Source organism: Myiozetetes cayanensis, unplaced genomic scaffold (assembly GCF_022539395.1).
Source record: "Myiozetetes cayanensis isolate MyiCay16 unplaced genomic scaffold, myiCay2020 scf18, whole genome shotgun sequence".
Taxonomy (NCBI): Eukaryota; Metazoa; Chordata; class Aves; order Passeriformes; family Tyrannidae; genus Myiozetetes; species Myiozetetes cayanensis.
In genome coordinates this window covers 3,654,354-3,674,061 of record NW_026087389.1, presented here as the reverse complement: position 1 = coordinate 3,674,061, position 19,708 = coordinate 3,654,354, and the positions used below count along the sequence as shown (strand labels likewise).

Sequence of the window (19,708 nt, the reverse complement as noted above, 5' to 3'; positions counted from 1 at the left end):
TGCTTTCAGGGGAACCACACAAAACTGGACAAGTTATTTTGAATACTTCATTCATTGCCGCAATCACAGTACATCTCAAATTCTTTCAACCTGGGTAAGATACACCTCTATCAGTTGGACTCATTTTTGTACTTATCTTAAGCTTCCCCCTTTTCACAACTGTTAGGAGCAAGCTCACCCACTACACAGGTCTTGCCAGGTAGGGATCATCCTGATGCCTGAGGACAGAAAACTGGTAGGAAAACACTCCTGGAAAAGCAAGAGACAGTGAAAGAGACTGAATAACTAACACCTGCCCTCCCACTGAAGCACACTAATTATAGAGAATAATTGAACAACTGCTTTTCTTACTCAGGGAGGTGCAGATAAGAGGTATGGGCCTTCTCATCCCTCGTATAGGAGTTTAAAGTGCTCTCAGTTGGCAGCAATGCATAGAAAAAAGTCACCGGCTGTGACAATTAACAGCTTCATTTTAAGTCTCTTTTGTTCAAGTGAGTAACTCTTCCACTCAGACACTACATGAAACAACCCTTTCTCAAATAAACAGATTTATTCAAGGCACACAGCTAAAACCTGACTGTAAACCCTGTAAGGCTCCTGATGTTGGGAAGCAGCCACACCGTATTTTAATACCATGGAGTTAAAGGTGCAAAGAGGATGAGGGCTCCAGTGTCCTCCTACAACCCCAGTAATACTCCACTGTATCAACTCATGCTTTTTTAAAACCAGATTTTCAGGGAAACTCAAAAACAAGGCCATGCACCAGCCTGCAGAGGAAAAGGAGAGATGTCTACAAAAATGAGTTACTTCAGGACACGCACGGACATGTGGAAAATGACCTAGAACCTGGGGTAAGCAGCAAATCCTCAAATGAGATGTTGTAAAGTAAGGTATGGACAGATTTCACTTAAGAACTTGTTTACTAGCAACATTCCAGGAAAAATGTGTTTCAGTTAACAGACCTATGTTGATTTTATCCACAGTCTGTCCGCTCAATCATCATTTCTTGGAATTGGATGCATGGTGGGAACTGAATCTCTTTGTGGGAACAGGTGTGAACATTTGCTGGAGCTGTGTGCAGTGCTGCCTCACCTCTGCTACAAACACAACACAACCTGCATTAAAACCTCTCTTCATTGAAACATCTCAGTTGTGAGATTTTTGTGCCATTTGCTACCTGAATTCAAAAAAAAAAAACCCAAAACAACACTTTTTTCTCTAATACACTTTACACAGTGGCTGAAAAGAGACTGCTTGCATAACAAGTATTATGCAATTTCCCAAATAAATAATACTTTGGGGGGTGGGGGGGAAGATTACAACGTCTTGAAGATTTTCAAGCCTGCAGATTTGGCTTCAAAACCAGAGTCCACAAGACATTCAAAATCTTCCTGATAATCACTGCCACCCCATCAGGAACAGTGCCCCACTGGGTATTAACAAAAGACAAACTGGCAAATACACAATTTACCACCAGAGTACATTCTCTAAAGAAGGTAAAGAGGCTGACACCAGCTAAAGAAAAACAAACCCAAGAAAATCACAAAAATGCAACTTTATTAACCATCTACAGCCTGGAGAACTTTCCCAGAGCAAATATAGTAGCAAAGTATCTCCCGTGGAAAAGAAAAAGTTCACTAAAACACTGTGCAACTGTGTGATCATCATGAAGATGTTTACATTGTGAGGGTTGTTTGTTTTTAAACAAGCCCATAGTTTAAGTCACAAACATCAAGCAGCACAGAGGAAAAATAAGAGAGTGAAGGACTTACCCAAAAGTCAAATTTTGACAAATAATTTCACTGGCCTGCAAATAATTTTGATTCTTCTGTATGTTTTTTTCTTGCTTTTTGTGATTTGGCCTTTTCTCTCCACTGGTGCTTCAGCCCTGGTGTGTGACACCCAACAGTGTCATCGACCCTGCTGTGTAACAGGAATATCCACCTGCACCAATACCCTGCTCCAGCCACTGCAGCAGCCGGGAACCTCAAACCTCCACCCAGTGCACAACTGCAGCCTTGAATCTGCACTGGAAAATAGGCTGAAAGCAGCAAAGTGATTCAGAAAGTAAAAGAAGCCTTAAATTAACTTCCATTGCAAACTGAAGAGGTCCACTGCAAGCTTCAGATCTTGGAGACCCAGGTAGATTTTCACCAACTTCAGCTGGGTATCAGGGAGTAGAAAAGAGGGACGTCAAGCCTTGCAAAGCCAGCATCCATCCCACCAGAAACTACTGACACTAAATTACACTTTCACAACTAGGCTAATCAGCCTCGTTCCAAACAGGAGCTGCATTTATCTCCTCAGAACAGCAGAGTTTTTTCTTAATTATCCAAGGTCAGTGGCAGTGAACATTGAACAAACTCACTCCGAGAAGCAAAGCAGATACAAAACTAGAGGGCAGGCAGCCTTACATTTGCTTAGCAGTAGTATCCCGTTTTCTAACAAACTTTTAGACATGAGAATTACTTTCTAATTAACCACCAATCAATACATCTGATAAGGTGCCTTTTTAGAAACAGAAATGTTAAGTTTTGTACCAGCAAAATTCTTGCTTTTTCATAGAATCATACAGGTTGAAAAAGACTTATAAAAATCTGAGTCCAACCATTAACCCAGCACAGCCAGGCCCACCACTAAACCATATCCCTGAACACCACATCTACACATCAACTAAGAGAAAAAAATACTTTATATGCCGGATTGTAAAGGTTTAAGACAACTGAAGCATTCAATGAGCTAAAGGAATACAATTACATTCATTTTTTATCAAACTCACCCAGAATTAGAGCAACACCTCCGAATTTTGATCACCATCTCTGTGTGCTTAAGATGTTCAGAGATGCTAGTATAAAAAGCTTGAAAGCATTTCATCTCCAGTTCAATACCTCCAAGAGAGGAGGTCTGAGGTGCACAGACTCACCTGATGCCTTGCTAAAATGCACAGCTCTTCCTGACAGGTTCAAGCCTGTCACAAAACAAGCTACTCTGCAAGTCTCAATAGCCATTTCAGCTCCCCTAAAAACACAAGTGGTTAAGGACTGACAGTTTTACGAGGACTGTATAACAGAAAGGTGTTGCATAATTGCCCTGAAATTTCTGTTCAAAAACCCAACAACAAAAATGTGTATTACTCTCACGAGCTGAGGAGTTATTTCATGTGGCATCCAAAATTACACAGCAGCTGAAGACTTCTGCAAAAGCAGAAGCAAAGAATAGTTCCAACAAGCCTAAGGTGAGGAGGGATCTTGGTCTGACCAGATCCTGATGAGAAGGACAGAGGAAAAGAAGGGAAGGGCAAAGGTGCAGAAAGGTGATTCCATTACACCTCATGATGGAACCAACACATCAGCAACAAACCTGCCATGACCAAAAGGGTCCTGGGACGAGAAGCATCACCCCTGAAACACTCAGTGGTCCTCAGGCAGTGCAGGGATTCACGGGGCTGAATTTCTTTCCAAGTTACATTCTGGCTCCCTAAGCTTGTTGGGTACATTATATAACTATTAATTACACTGCTGTTCGGCGTCCTTTTAACTGCAATGATTCAAACTGCTTCCAGGAGCTCACTAATCCAAAGTACAATCCTCTTGACAGCAACTGACAGATTCAGAATGTTCAGTTCTAGCTGAAAGGAAGAAAAATCAACTCCCTCATCTGCCCCCTGAAAAAAGAGCCAACATTCCTGCTGACCAGACCCAGAGCTCCCTCAGGAGCTGGGACACGCTGCCCATGGGACTCCAAGTCCTTGTGCTAATGCACAAAGGCCACCTCAAAGTTCTAAGAAACACAGCAAATTGGATCTGTTCTGCATTTTATCAGAGGCACTGAAAGGTTTCATCCATCAGCTCCTGGACCCAGCAGACACCCTCCTCGGACACGTGCTCTGCCTCTGCCCTTCCCAGCCACTCTGGCAGCAGGAATCCTCCTTGCAAGCTCCAACACAATTCTACATGCATTATTTATCCCTCTTGCTAAGTCATGCAGTGGGGTAATTACTTAACTATTGTAATGATATTTTGCAATGGCTGTACTCTATTATTCTAATTGATTTTCATGAGCTAGCTTTTGCTGTGTGTTTTGAGCAAAGAGTGTATTTTCCCGGAGTGTAAAAAAGCCCAAGTCTGACATTCATTTTAAACCCAAGAGCTGGATGTCAAAAATGAAATTTTAGAATTATCAACGTATTCTTAATTAAGAAATGTTGGTGTATTACTCAGATTTTTGACATCTCTGCTAAAAACAACTGAAGACCTGTTTTTTCATTAATCTAATGAAATACAAAAATTGTTAATTACAAAGTTTTTTCCTTCCAATAGAATGTTGTTTTCCTTGTAAAACTCTTCAAGACCTCAGTTAGTATAATTACCAAATGTTTGAAAGCTGAGAGATTGGCAACATTTTTATTAACAAACTTAAACTCAAGTCAAAACACATTTGCATGTCTTGCTTAACAATACATTAAATTTTCCTGGGATAAATGCTCATCTTAGGACTCAGAGAACTGTTACAGTAAAACACTGTTAAGAATCAGTCCTTTCCCTACACTCAATATGATATAAACTACACAAAAGAGCAGCCCAATTAAACAATTATTTATGTCTCTCTACCCCCAGGATATTCTTCAGGCTACGCAGGATTCAAGATGTACTTGTAGCGGTTTTGTGAAGTGATGAACTGCATTTCAAAAAACACAATAGTCCCAGTAGTTCAAAACTGGTAAGAAAACTTTTTCTGCCTCAAGCCAGTAATTCTTCCAGTTAATTCTTCTAAAATAATCCAGTTTCCAGGAGAAACTTTACTTCAGAAGCTGCTAAGGGTATTACCCTGAACAGGCACAGGGAGGAAAAGCAGCGAGGCACGAGAATCGACCTGTCTTACCTGCCAGTAATCTGCTGGCTACACATGCAAAGACATTCCCTCTCCAGGGAGAAGGAATATCGTATTTTGAATCCAAGTGAGCACATGGATGAGACTCATTGAGAACTACAGCACTGCAAAATTTGGTCAATCTGTTGGGTCTTTCTGTGTATTTCACTTCATTCTGCTTAAAAACAAGAAAATGTTTGGTCACCAGCTGTGACGTTTTCTTAAAAAGAAAACCCAAAAGCAAACCAAACAAAAAAACCCCAGATCCAGAGCTGTATCAGTCTTAGCCACTGCTCAAATTTTAGAGGCTCCAGAATGACTGAGAGCTATGAGAGATCTGAGGAGTTCTCTGCTTACATGGACACAGACCAACCTATTCCCTCGAGTCTCATTTAGGGTTTTATATAATACAACTCATTTCTCAATTCTTTTTTATCTATTAAAAACATCTACCTGAAAAACAATAGTCTTGGAACAAAGCAAGATCACAAAAGACAACCGTGTTAAGTTTCATGTCAACTTATTCCCTTTCTTCTCAATGCATCGGTCCCTGAGGCCTGATCCAACCCTTGCAGCTGACAGCAAAGTGCTGCATCCCCTTCTGCAGCCTCTGGACATGACTCAAAAAAATCAATGCAAAGAGCAAAAGGTCACATTCTCCCCAGGCATCAACTACCTGCTGAACCAAGACACGTTTTCAAACGCCAGCACACTTGGAAATACAGTGAGCAACTGTTATTAAACTAATTTCTTAGCACAGGGTCCATATTCTGACACTCTCACACCTGTGACTAAGTAAAGCTGCTCCTTACACTATATGCCCCCATGGGAAAAAAGAAAATAATAAACCACTCATGCTCGTGGCAGTGTAGTACACGGCTGTACAACTTCAGAGTTCTGAATTCAGAGTGCCAGTGGAAAAGTCGGTCTGGCTTAAGACGTAAAAAATTAGTCAAGAGGAAAAAAACAAAGAGATGCTACTAGATAAACTACTGCTAGACAGTATCCCTCACTCTCGCTGCACTTCAGAGAAAACCCCGAGAACTGGCACAGAACTGTAACAGGTACATCATTACAGGTCTTTTTCCATTATTTGCTGGACATGCTGGGTTGTTGGCAGAAGGAATGCCTCTTCTAGGCACAAACAGTGAGACTGTCCTCATATTTTACATCTCTGTAACTGCACAGGCTGAACACAGGTCACCTCCCATGCATTCACAGAGTAAGTCCATGGCATAAGGCCATGATGTTCAACCACCCTGTTTGTCAATGATTTTTCTATCAATTTACTAATTTGTAATTGGAATAAAATGTCATCTCCTCCATAGGGACAGGACAGCTTTTCTTTACCGTAAAGTTTCACTATCACTCCTCTGAATGCTGATTCAGTCACGGTGACTCTCAGCACAGCACCGTAAACTCCCAGCGCGTACTTGTACATTCCCAGCTGATGCAACCCAGGAGCAGCAACAAACCCTCCAAAGGCCTAAAGTTCTGAATGCAAATGTGTGGTCCCAGCTTGCAGAGGTGCTGCCAAATTGACACTGTCAATAAGTCATTTAATGAAGCTCAAAGTTCCACAGTTTGAGCTCCGCTATTCCAGCCCGTCCCTGTGGACAGCCCAGCAGTCCCACGGACACTGACAGAGCACGTCTCGGATGCATTAGATCTTCTTGACCTCAGAAGTTAAGCAACTTACAACTTACTTGACTCACATCCGGCAGTAAGTACTTCTAATTAATGGCTTTTAATTGGTGCCAGAGCACTGCATTCCCACACCCATGATGGAGCATGTTCCTTGCTCTGCTCAACCCGCACGTCAAATGGCACAGCTCTGACAACCCCGCGCCTTCAGTGCTCAAACACCACGGAGCTGTGCCATTCCTCCCAAGCTTCAGGAGCAAAGGCATCACTGCACACGAGAGAAAAATGTGTACAAATAAACTACCCACCACACCATTCCAGGAGTTGCAACATCACTTGCTTTCTTGCTGCCCTTGCTTTTAAACGATTATCTACACAGTTCAGAGAAAGGAAGATAAGCAATGTTTGGTAAGTCTGACTTCATGTGCAGTTTCTGAGAAGACATTTCAGAACCTAAAGTGCTTTCCAGAAAACGAACTTTACCTCCTATAAGCTACATGTGGAGTTCATACTGCATCTGCTTTACACACAGGTAAACCTATGCAGGTGAGTTATTACCTAGTTGTCCAGAGTCACAGTGAGTTAAAAGAGGGGAAAAGAATAGTCCCCACAACAAGCAGTGTCCCAGTTGCTGTGCTAGAGGGTACACAGAAACACCCACCAGGCACCCAGAACACTTTCCTCCCAACACTCAGAGTTTCCTTGTGTGCCATGTTTGGAACTGACCATCTCTGGACACTGAGATTGTGCTTACACAAGGTTTGCAACCCTGCATCCCCAAACAGTAGTGCTCCTGCCCACCCCAAGGAAGGCCTACACTCGTTCCTGATGGGATCACTGCTACATCACCTCCACAGGGAGGAAAGGGCCTGGAAAGGAGCAAAGCAGCCATTGAGGAACAGCTGTCACAGGTTAACTCATCCTCCCTGGGCAAGGCTGGATGATGCCCAGCACACCAACCTTGGTCCTGCTGCCACAGACCAGCACAGCCCCCAGCTGTGCCTCATCCAAGCCACCCACCACCCTCACTGCCACATGCTTTGCCTTGTGCTCTGACAAAAAGTGCTGTCAGACACTATTACAGTAACTTCTGCAACCCATAGGCTCCACTTTCAACACTTCTCCTCCAAATAAGAACCACCACCCTTCAAATCCCACACAGGCTGCCAGTCTTTCCTACACAAGCCAAGCTACTTGTGTGTAAAACCAGTGAGACACACACAATTCCCTCAAAATACTTCCCCATTTTTACAGATTGATAGTGCTGTGCTGAATCAGAAACATTTCCTAGACCTTATTAAATATTTTTGCTAAACTGATCCACACCCATGGACAACAAATGAGAACGGTTTTATTTGTCTGTAAGGCACCTGTGATAGCTGAGCAAGGGCAGCAAGCAGGCACCAACCAGCTTCCTCGCCCTATTAGCATTACAGAGGAAAGCCTCCCCTTCTGCTGCTAATGATGTGCTCTACCCTGTATCCCCAGGAGACAAATGACTGCACTGGCTGATTGACTCCATCACAGGGCCATCATCCATCAATGTATTGCCTCTCTTATTGAAATCTCATCTCAGGAAGAGAAAGTGCTCAGTGCCACTTCCGAAAAAAAACAGTGAAAGCACTTTCAGAATAAGAGCTCCAAGATATATAATGAGAGCCAAATGTCTCAGCAGAAACACACATTTCCAACAACCTGAGCAGATCAGCATGCTTTGTCCTACCAGGACAAGGAAAATTTATACCCTTCTGCTAAACTAGATTTTGGTTTCTTTAATAAACAAAAGAATGAAACATGTACCATAGACATAAATTTCTTGATCAAATTAAAACACAGACAGCGAATACAGTCATACAGATTAAAAAATGGCAACCTGAGGATATTTAGCAAACTGATTTTCTGAAGCGTGAATTCCAGCATCTCTTACACAGGCTGAAATCACATTAACATCATGCAAGCAGAAGTGGGAAGAAAATACAAATCCTTCCCCACGTGTTTAGTTAGTACATAGATAACAAAAAAAAAAATTCAAAGGGAACAATCCTATTCCATTAAGAAATACCCCTATAATACAAAAAATGCTGCACATTTGGGACCAGGGTGCAGGGGGTAACCTGTGCTCAAGACTCGTGGGGCAGTGTTCTGATCAACTTCAGATCACTGAAACCACCAACTCCCAGTTGTTCTGGGAACTCCCAGTAGTTCTGCATCCTCTGCCCACCTCCCCTGATTCCACCATGTGAAGCTGCTCATGAATTACCCAGACACAGTTCCACATGTAAAAAGTAATTTAGTTCAGGTAAAAATACTTCAAATTATGATCAGTCTCAGGTCTGTCTACTCAAAAATACAAATCTGAAGAAGACAGTTTTATCTCAAGCAAGATATTTTGTCTCACTTAGCACCTCTGCATGTTACAAACAATTCATCATAACTCTTGAAATCCCTGTCAACAATCTGCTTGAGAAAACATGTCTAAACATTTACTCCTTGTTTAGCCCTAAACAAAATCCAAAACTGACTTGTTTTGCTTCCATTTTATTTAAAGACAACCAATCTGGTAAAGTCCTCAAACTAAAGTTTCTGGAACTCCTGAACTGAGACTCACAGAATGGTTTGGGATGGAAGGGATCCTAAAGACTAACTAGTTCAACCTCTGCCATGGGCAGGGACATCTTCCACTAGCCCAGGTTGCTCCAAGCCACGTCCAGTCTGGCCTTGGACACTTCCAGGGATGGGGTAGCCACAGCTGCTCTGGACAGCCTGTGCCAGGGCCTTCCCACCCTCACAGGGAAGAATTTATTCCTAATATCCAATCTAACCCTGAGCTCTGTTCAGTTTGAAGCCATTCCCCTCTGTCCTGTCCCTCCAGGCCCTTGTCCAAAGTCCCTCTCCAGCTCTCCTGGAGCGCAGGGCTGCTCCCAATCCATTCTCCATCCAGCCTGTCCTTGTGCTTGGATTGCCCCAAACCAAGAGCAGGACCTTGTACTTGGTTGGCCTTGCTGAACTTCCTGAGGGTTGCACAGTCCCCCCTCTCTGGGCTGTCCAGGTCCCTCTGGATGGCATTCCTTCTCTCCAGCACGTGACCACACCACAGCTTTGTGTCACCAGCAAACCTGCTGAGGGTGCACTTGATCCCACTGTCCACACCAACAAGTCCATATTCCCATATAAGTTGCAAACACTTTTTCTGGAAGTCTGCACCTCCCTACAGTAAGTGACAAAAAGCACACACCATGAATATTAAATATGGAATGTTTCAGCTCCCAGCAAATTGCCATAAAACATATGCTTCAAAATGTTTATCAGTCAGAAGGTCAAAATCTATTTTCCAATTACAAGACTTCTGCTTCTGCAGCAAAGAACATAATCACAAATTTTTAGTACTTTGATCTCTGTAGCACAGGAATGTACTCCACAATCCCAGGCCAGTGTCTCAAGTAAGACCACATACAGTTCAAAATCAGGTCTCCTGGCTTCACAATCCATCCTTTAGATCCCTAAAAAACCCTTTTTCTCAGGCATTTCAAGTATTACTTAACAAAAGATTGGCTGTGGGTGTACTCTGAACTTTCAAAAAGACAGCACTCCAATAATAAAACATTATCAAAACAACAGCCAGTTTTAGCCAGTGCATTTTGGATTTTTCCAAGCAGGACTTGAGATTCACATAACTCAGAAGACACCGAGTTACTGAACAATCAAACTAAACCCTCCACGCCAGCAAGGAGAAGTGATGCTTTTCCCCTCTCATTTATATTTGAGCCAGTCAGAATTACAATCTTTCCCATGTTTAACAGGCAGTGAATTTGTTGATGTACCAATTAGCACTTTGCTACAAAGAACATGCCCCTAATTAATAGCTGGTTTATGGGAAGAGCAATGTTAAGGATCTGGTCGTATCTCCAGATGTACCAAAAAAGTGTGAAAGGAGTTCTGGTTGATGTAAAGGAAATCTGTCTGCACAAAGAGACAATCGATGTATTTAGCATATGTCAGCTGTAAAAGGAACTTACATAAATGTAATGGAGGCATTTCCACATTATTTCTGTTGTATCCTGTAATCCTGGACATCTGCTTAGGGTAGCCTGGATGGGTTACTCGGTATTCACGACCTGCTCTTTTTGCCATGTCTTTTATAAACATGAAATGGCAGAAAGGATCATTTTTGCTTACCACCCTGAAACCTGCAGGCCTTAAATAAATAAATACTCATGAACCCTCCTGTAAGACCCCTTCCCGCTGGAAATGGCCAAATTTCTTGTTTTACCTTGTGAAGGAGGAGGAGCCCAGTGCAAAGAGATGTAAAGTACAGCTGTAAGACACAGCCACAGAGAGACTATGCACGAATCTTATTTCAGGGCAGAGCTACATGTTATGAAACTCCAGCTCACCTTGCGAGTGACCTACATTGTGGGACTGGAACCCACTAACCTACAGAACCACCCGAAATCCCACTAAGTAGGTCAGTGGGTTTCCTCGTAAGAAGAATTCCCCAGACAAGGAGAGATGCACAACAAATAAAGGACGAGCAGAGCACATGCACCACCTGACACAGGGGTGCTCCCCGAGCCGTGTGTCCCACCCTGCTGCCATATCCCTGCATGCCAGCAGGGCTCCCCAGAACTGCCCTGAACTTCTGTGTTTCTCACCAAGGGACCCTAGAAGGGCCTGTCTGTTTGTTCAAGCCCAACGGAGCAGGAGGAAAAGGAGCAGCACCACAGCAGGGAACAGAAAGCCTACCAATAATGCAAAGCGAGTCTTGGAGCTGCCGGAGTACAAGTGACACCTGATTCATGATCAGCAGTGAACTAGCCTGGAGTTATGGCAGGGATGTCCAAGCTACAGCACAAAAGCCAGATGTAGCCAGCCAAAACAATCCATCTAGCCCACAGCACACTTCCTGACACCTTTCATCCCTCATTTGTCTTGGGTCTCATGCACTTTTTTCAGGGCCCCAACAGTTCAGCCCAAACAGAGCCCCGGAGCACCGCACGCTGCTGGGGAACACCAACACAGCACAGGACAGCCAGCCAGGATCCCACAGGAGCCAGGGGTGGCCACAGAGAACCATGCCTGCATCTACCACTTCCCTCCTCTCAACTGTGTGCAACACTGCATACTTTCTTATTTCGAGTTCATCCAATTCCACTGACCAGAGGAACAGGGAGCAAATACTCCCACCAGTCCTGCAAAGGCAGCAGCCCCTCCACACCCAGCTGACAGGAACATGAAACAATCAGGGCAATTAAGAAAGGCATGGAGAGAAAGTTGCTTTGCATTCCTCTGCCTACCAGTTCCCCACAAGGACCTGTCAGGAGCAAGGGGTCAGTATCCCAGTGGACAGGATGCCTGTTTGCAGCAATAAGAGAGTTGCATGCCCTCTCCTCCCACATGCACATACATATGTTGATTTAGATTCCTGTCTCCCAAGAAAGCAGTTGATGGAGGAAGGGAAAAATGAATAATATCCACACTGCATATTATCAGTGATATATTAACATGTTCAGTGTTGCAGTTTATCTATTAGATCTTTAGAGAGTCTCCAGGAGAAATCAGAGACTGACATTAAACCCTACCACTCACAATTATTTAACCCAAATGGGTAGGGTTTAATGTCAATCTCTGATTTCTTCCATGCTGAAGATTTTACTATTTATTTTAGCAAAGAGATCTTGTTATCCTAATAAAACCAGGAAAACAATAGGTACAGCAATTATTCCTTAACAGGACATTCAGGTAAAAAAAGTGGTAGAAGCAAAGTGAGTCACAGGAGCCACCACACTCTCTACTGCATTTGTCACCAACAGCATCTCAGGTACCCAAATCTGACAACCATAGCAAAGGGGTATTGCCTTGGTGCTGCACATCAATACTGAAGATCCTCCCTGCTGAGAATGATTTCCCAGAGGTGCTAAGATCTAAGAGAAATCCTGGGGTGATGGTAATGAGATCATTAATGCCAGAGCCAAACACTGCAAAGAGCAAATCAGGACACAACTCTCACTTCTTTCAAACAGCTGAAGTACAAGACACAGATCTTACATCAGGTTATGCTTGCACCAGGTGATAGCTCATCTGAAGCTGAACAGCTTCATCTGCTCAGAACTCCCAGCTAGTTTAAAAAAATAAGTGTAGTATGAATCTGTACCAGCAGTCAGTTGATAATGGATCAATACTCCAAGCCACATGGCTGAGACAGCTGGAGTCCTGCAATGCAAGTCACAAACTTAGTGTGTGGTCAAACCACAGCCCCAGAACTGAGGGTTTTGCTGCAAACCATAGGCATTGTCTTCTCAACTGCTGTTTGCTCCTGTCCTTGGCTCCTCTGCCCTGGCGGCTTTGCCAGACTTAGCAAAAGTACTCCAAAGTAACAGCCACTTACTTGTAGGCAGTGCTGGTAAACAAGGTATGAGACAACAGAGATCTCAAGAACTCCTGGCATGTGGGCAAACATTTTGCTAACAGGTACTGTGCATTCCAGCACTCAGAACTACCTGGGCAGAGTTACACTGCACTCTCCATCACCAGCACAGTAGTCCCTGAGGGGACACATCCTCAGGATGTGGATGGGCTGGTGGAACACCCACACAGCTCCAGGCTGGTACTGACCACGCTTCCCTCCACCTGATCCAACAGCCATTTAACTGCAGTGAACCAATGGGCAAACCAGGGATGATTTAACCAGAGATCTGAACAGTCAAACAGTAAAACAAGTATTCCAGAGTAAAGGCACCAACATCCCTTCCACAACGGCTTTTTCCAGACGAGTTGCATATTGCATTTTTATAGAAATTAAGCCACTTAAAGGCCAGCTCTGATGCTAAAGAAAACCCACCTTGATGCAAGTGAAAGCTGTCTAACTTGAAAGAAGCAAAGTAAACCGCTTTGCTTCCAGCCTACACCACAGCCCCACACCAAAGCAAGCGCTTTCAGAAGAACAGTTCTGCAAACACATGGCAAATAAGCAGGGCATGTATTAGTTGTAGGAAGGTCAGGATCATAATCCTGATGCCTCATTCCAGGAATAGCAGGACTATCTGGTGCCTATTCTGGTCAGCCCAGCTTGGATGCAGAACAAGAGAATGCTTTTCCACAGTGACATGGAGAGTAGTTTGTATCCCTCAAGGTGCTAGCTCAGATCCTGCAAACATGCAAAGGAATTTTCTGGAGAACTGAAGGGGAATAAAGGCCAGTGTCTGTGACACCTGTTCCACACAACAAAATATTCATTTTAGAATTACGATTAACAGTTTCAGCTTGGCCTCCCCTCAAAAATAAGGACGGCAGAAGGGTGAAGCATCACTCCCTGAGCACTCCACAATGAAGTGCATATTCACATCACTTGATGCAAACTCCAAACCAGGCACTTCAGGCATACAGGTATTAACAACAAATAAAACAGAAATGCTTATTAAGTGTACACCTCGCAGAAGACACACACACCCTAAAACTTATTAATTTTGTACTATAAACTCACATTGTTTTGTTAATTTGCATGTCACACATCCAGTTGTTGCCTTCATATTTTCCACTGACTTTAAGTGTATTTCTCTGTATTCAAGGCACACTCATGATAAAAGGATGTGGAGTTCAGACAAGGAAAGCACTTATCCTAAAGTTAGAGCAAAATTAACATCAGAGAAGCTCCACCACATCGCACTGCTTGCCTATTTATCCAACAGGAAAGTTTCAGAAAACACTATCTCTGAAATCAGGAGGGAGCAAATATTCTCCTTCACAATGATGCCTGAAAACAATCCCATGGAGAAACACTTCACAGCCATGTCTGGGAGGAGAGAGGAAGTTACCAGAGGTGTACAGGAACACAACATATGTAAACTATCAGAGAACCAAAGGGAGAAGAGGAGCAAGAACACCATTAGGAAAACCAAACAAAAACAGGGACCCATCACCAACCCTCAAATAGGAACTCACAGTGCCCCGTAATGGGAAACACAAGGCCAAATTCTGCCCTCACAGTCTTAGCACATCCAAAGTAAACTTTTCTTCCGTGTTAGAAGTAGGAATGGACGTTGGAAAGGAACACGTGGAGCAAAGTTCCCAGCACAAGTTTTAAATCAAGCCTTCTCCTGTGTGCAGGAGCTGGTGTTGCTACACCAAAGCAAACCACCAGAAGAGCTGCAGGACGCCAGTGGTGACCAGCACCAGTTCCCTGTGCCGTGACACCACTCCAAAAACCCCCAGGAAAGGAATAAAGCGCCCTAGCAAACACCATCCCAACAGCCGCTTAAAGCATCGGCTCATCCAGCTGAGCGTTGGGTTCAGCTGAGTTGAACACAGCCTGTATCTTTGGCATGATCCTCACAAAAGGAAAACAGTAGAAAAACTCAACATACTTGCCTAAATAGAAAGTAATAGAAGTTTAACCGTAAAATAGCAAGAATCAAGTGGAGGGAAGGGAGTCAGTGGCATACTGTAACAAATCCAGTATTCGAGTGAGTGCCACAGGTTTAATGTAATCTGTGCATGACAACTCCCAATTCTTCAGAGATGGATTTGACCTAATTTTTATTTAAAAGTGCACCTGAAATATTTATAAACAGCTCCCTGAAAAAATACTCAGGCGCAACTTAACTGTTTAGCCTCTACAATGATTCTGACTTGGCAGGTCAACTCCAAAACTGTGTTTGAAGCTCCTTTCACGAGATCCTAGGGAAAGGGGATACTTGGATCTGAGAAAATAAAACTTCTAACTGCTGCCAGCCACCCCTCCCACATGCCAACAGATCATATCAAGTCTGAAAAAATATACACATGGTGAGAATTAGCCAAGGCCCTCACTAGTTCTTAAATCAGAGAAAATTTATCAGCCAAAGTAAATTCCACAACAAATAACTGGCTTCAGAGGGGAGGGAGGGGGGAAGTAGGTCATACCAGATCTTAAGAAAACCCTGGGCATACTGTAATTGCACACAATAATTTGATGAGAACCAGTTGCCTCACCATGCCTTTCACTACTTGGTTTTGGTTTTTTTTTTAAAGTGAGTTTGATAAATTTCCATAAGTGTTACTGAAGTAAGTCGCAATGAAGCAAGGCAGTTTTAACTGTGGAAGTGTCATCAACTTGTCAAACTGCAACTTAAAAGTCAAGCTCATCAGACACCTTATATTTCAAGTAATAGATTATCAATCATAACTCATTAAGTATCTTTACATCAGTCATTTATTTTAAAAATTCTGAAGAATTTCCCCAGCAGTGACTGGCATGTCACATACTATAACATTCAAAGTAACACCACGAATAGCTCTGACCTCCCAGGATTTCCCAACACACAACACTCCCTCACAACACTCAATCACTCCTGCTTTCTGTTGTATTTATTCATAAATTATACAAATATGCAAGAAGACATGATGGGCCATTGAATATTTTAAATACTTTCTCCAATTTTACAAACAAAAGCAATTTAAAAAGCAGCAAAAAATGAATAGAAAGCTGATGAATTAAATGAATTAAAATTAGAAGCCATTCATAAGGGTCCATTAAAAGCTAAACAGAATTACAATGTTCTAGACCCGAGGATCACATCTGCAAGCAAGGCTACAGCTCTTAACCTGAAATCATCGACTGCTATCCCTCTTAATGGCTCTTTAAAAGACAAAACATCTTCCTACCTCAACAAACAGTTTGAAAATTATCATTTAAAAAAAAAAAAAAAAGAGAACAAAAGTAAGGACACGTGAGAGCAAGCTGCTGCTCTCCAAATGAACAGCAGCATGGTGGCCAATGAAAATAACAGTGTCTGATACAAGATCCATCCCATATGGGCTCCTACATCTCATTAAGGCTCTCCTCCCACCGACACCCAGGCACATGCTCGACGTGAGGCTGCGGGAGCGCGTGGGGACTGCTCTGGAGTAGCACAGCTACAGCCCAGGCGGCTGCAGGATCAACACGTTTTACCTGAGCCAACAGGGAAGCCAAGGAAACAGAGACCCACAGGAATCAAGTTTTTTGGGAAGGTTTTAGTTGCACACAAAGTGAGGCTGGACGAGTCAAGAAGCAGCACAGAAGCTACTGTCCCAGAAGCTCCACCTTACTCGTGCTCTAACCATGCTACTAAACAACTGGTTTAAGTTCAACACCTGTGTACAATCTGTAGAAAGCACAGAGATACTTGTAGCCCATTGTGCACCATAAAACACACCGTGAAGCACTACAGCACTCTGTTACTGTAACTCAGAGTTTCAATAGCCCAAAACCACGCTGCCCATTAAAAATGTAGGCACTTCACTTTGCCTAAAGAACAGTGCGAACAATAACAACCCAACACGCTTTCACCTCCTCTGTCAATCAAGCCAAGACAGCCAAGTCATGCAAACAGCCTGCTGATGAGAGTACCTCAATACACAGCTGCACTCAGAGAACACCACGCCTTTCACAATGGAAACCTTGCAGACTGTTTCCTTGGCACAGCACAGCAATGGGAACTCAAATTTGGAAGGTACAATATGAACAAAACCAGGAATCAACATGGTAGAAACAAACCACAAAAAGACAGGAAAAGCAGAGCACCGCACGCCTGTTTCAGCATCACCTGATACCTCCAGGAGAAACTTTCTGAACGTCTTAACTGGGAGAGAGCAAGTTTTGGGGCTTTCTTTTTTTGAGATCAAATGAAGCACTGTGTGTCAGTTTCACCATCTCCCAGACCTCCACAGTTACTCAGAGCAAGGCAATCACAGAGACCTGACAGCTAAAGCTTTCAGAAATCCGCACCATTCCCACACTGAGCACAAAGCCGATTCCTTTCTGATGACAACAGTCACGGAGAGATCAACATCTCAAGAGAGGGAGTTGTTGTTCTCATGGCATCTTTAGTTTCAGCCGTTTCCTTTCTCGCTCCCTAATCCCCAATCATTCCTACTCCTGTAAAAAACACGGGTAAACCTCCACCCAAACCACAGAAAACCATCTGCCCCAAACCACGGAGTGGCTGGCTGTGGATCTCCAGCGACAGAAAAGCACGAAACAACAAAAAGATTCAGGTTGCTGCCACATCCACGAAACATGTCTTCCAGCTCCCATTAAACACTTGAAAGAAAATGTTTTAAATCCACAAGCTCGTGAACAGGGACAGAAGGGGCTGCACCGGGGGGAAGGGGGGACGCAACCGGCCGATATCCAGGCAACAGCGAAAAAAATCAACAAGTCCGCGCAGCCCAGCGCGGAGCAAAAGCCGCGTCGGAAGGTGCGGACTTACCTTGTTGAGGTGCCTTTCCTGACATCGCAGATGCTGCATTTGAAGGCTTCGGCGCTGTTCCTGAAGGTGCACACGCTACAATCCCAAAAGCCTTCGTCGGCTGCAGGTTTGGCTTGCCTTTTCGGCCTTGAGGAGGGGGAGGGAGAGGGGAAGCGTGTGTGTGTACGTGTGTGTTTGGGGAGGAGGAGAGAGGCGGCGGGAGGAGGAGGGAGAGGAGGAGGAGGAGGAGGAGAAAAAGAAAACACACACATGAGAAACCATGTTACAGAGCCCCGAAACCCAGCGCCTGCTCGCACCGCCGCTCTCCCCCGGGGCCGGGAGCAGCCGACAAACACGGAGCGGGGCCGGGCCCGGAGAGGTGCGGGGGGCGCCGCGCTCCGCCCCGGCCCCGCCGGGCCGAACCGCGCCGGGCCGGGCCGGGCCGCCCGCGTCCCCCCGCCCGCGGCGGGAGGGTGGGGCGGGTGGGCGAGTTTGCGGGCTGGGAGGCGCGTTCCCTCCTCCACCTTGTTAAACCTCCCTTTGTCTGGGAGCGGCGAGTGCGCGGAGCGGGGAGTGCGAGCGAGCGGAGCCGCCATGGCTGCGCTCGCACCGCACCAGCCCTGGCACCGGCGGCAGGCTGGGAGACACCGGCACTCCTCCTCCTCCTCCTCCCGCTGCCCTTCCACGCTCCCTCCATCTTAGGAGCCTCCTCGCTCCCTCCCCGCCCGCAGCCCCCCACACCCCGTACCTGGCGGGGCGGCGCGAGCTCGCCGCCCTCCCCGTTCGCTCCTCTCCATCTTAGGCGCCCTCGCCGCCTCCCCTGCCGCGGCCGAGCACACGCCGGCGGCCGCCAGCCGGGGCCTACCCGCCGCCATCCCTCGGCTGGGGCCGGGGCAGCGGCCGGGGCAGCCCTGCCGCGCTCCCTCCATCTTACCGCCTCTCCCCGCTCCGCCCCCGCGCCCCCGCTCACCTGGTCGGGCTCTTCTTGTCGCCCATGACCATGGATCAGGGGCCGCCCCCTGCCCTGCGCACAAAGAAAGAGGCGAGGGGAGGAGAGGAGCGGAAGGGGACGGGGCTGACCTCCGTCCAGCGGGCTCCGGCTGCTGCGCACCCGCGCCGCCGCTCCTGCCGCTGCCAGGCTCCGCTCCGGACTAGCAGCGCAGCGCAGCCCGGCGCCCTCCCCTCCTCCTCCTCCTCCTCCCTCTCTCCCTCCCCGCGCCGCGCTGCTCCGGCGGGCGGAGCTGTCGCCGCGCCGCGGCCAATGGGAGCGGCCCCGCCGCCGGCCCTGCCGGGGAGGGAGCGGGGAGGGAGCCGGGAGCGCCCCCCGCGCCGCCCCCGGCGGGTCCCACCCCCGCCCCGGCCCAGAGCCCCTCGGGCCGCCCCTCCTTCCCCCAGTTCTCGCTGAGCGACCCTGCCGCGCTGGGAGCGCTCCGGTTCCACGCAGCCCGCGGTGGCCCCTTCTTTTCCTTCCCTTCCCCCTCGCAGGACTCGCCGCCCGCCCGTCCCCGGGAGAGCGGGGCTGAGCCCCCGCCGCGGGCGGCTGCGGGCGGGACCCGTCCTGCCTGAAGGGCGGCGGGTCCCGGTGGGAGACGGCAGGGCGGCTCCGTGAAGGGAAGGGCGGCCAGACGCGGCTCGCCCGCCCGGTGCCTGCTCTGGGAGTACCGGAGGGGCCGGGCAGCGGGAGCCAACTCCTGCTCCGTGCCCTGACCTCGGGGCCGGGCCCCCGCTGCCCTCATGAGTGCCTCGGCCGCCACCTTCACGAGTTTCCTTCCCGCCCGGGGTCAGGTCCCTGGCCCGCAGCGCTGCTCCCAGAAACGTTCCCATCAATCCCTCAGTGACCTGTCGGCTCCACCAAGCACGAGCTGTGGTTCTGCAAAACTCCCAAGCTGGTGAAAAGTGGCATTTCCCAAAAAGTGGCGTTTCCCAAAAGCAGCCATTCTGCCCCCAGGTTCCCCACTGGGGCCTGTGGAAGTGCTGGGATGGCAGGC

General features: G+C 46.4%; 1 protein-coding gene across 1 annotated transcript in view; it reads right to left on the bottom strand.

The window, feature by feature from the left end:
• Positions 1–18,783, bottom strand: part of RYBP (RING1 and YY1 binding protein) — a 42,801-nt gene extending 24,018 nt beyond the window's left edge. Inside the window, exons 1-2 of the mRNA XM_050312833.1 lie at positions 18,691–18,783; positions 17,742–17,867 (exon numbers count right to left, since the gene is read on the bottom strand). Of these exons, the coding sequence (XP_050168790.1) occupies positions 17,742–17,867; positions 18,691–18,722 (158 nt within the window). The 5' untranslated portion in view covers positions 18,723–18,783. The remainder of the gene's footprint in view (positions 1–17,741; positions 17,868–18,690) is intronic.
• Between the last annotated feature and the right edge of the window lie 925 nt (positions 18,784–19,708).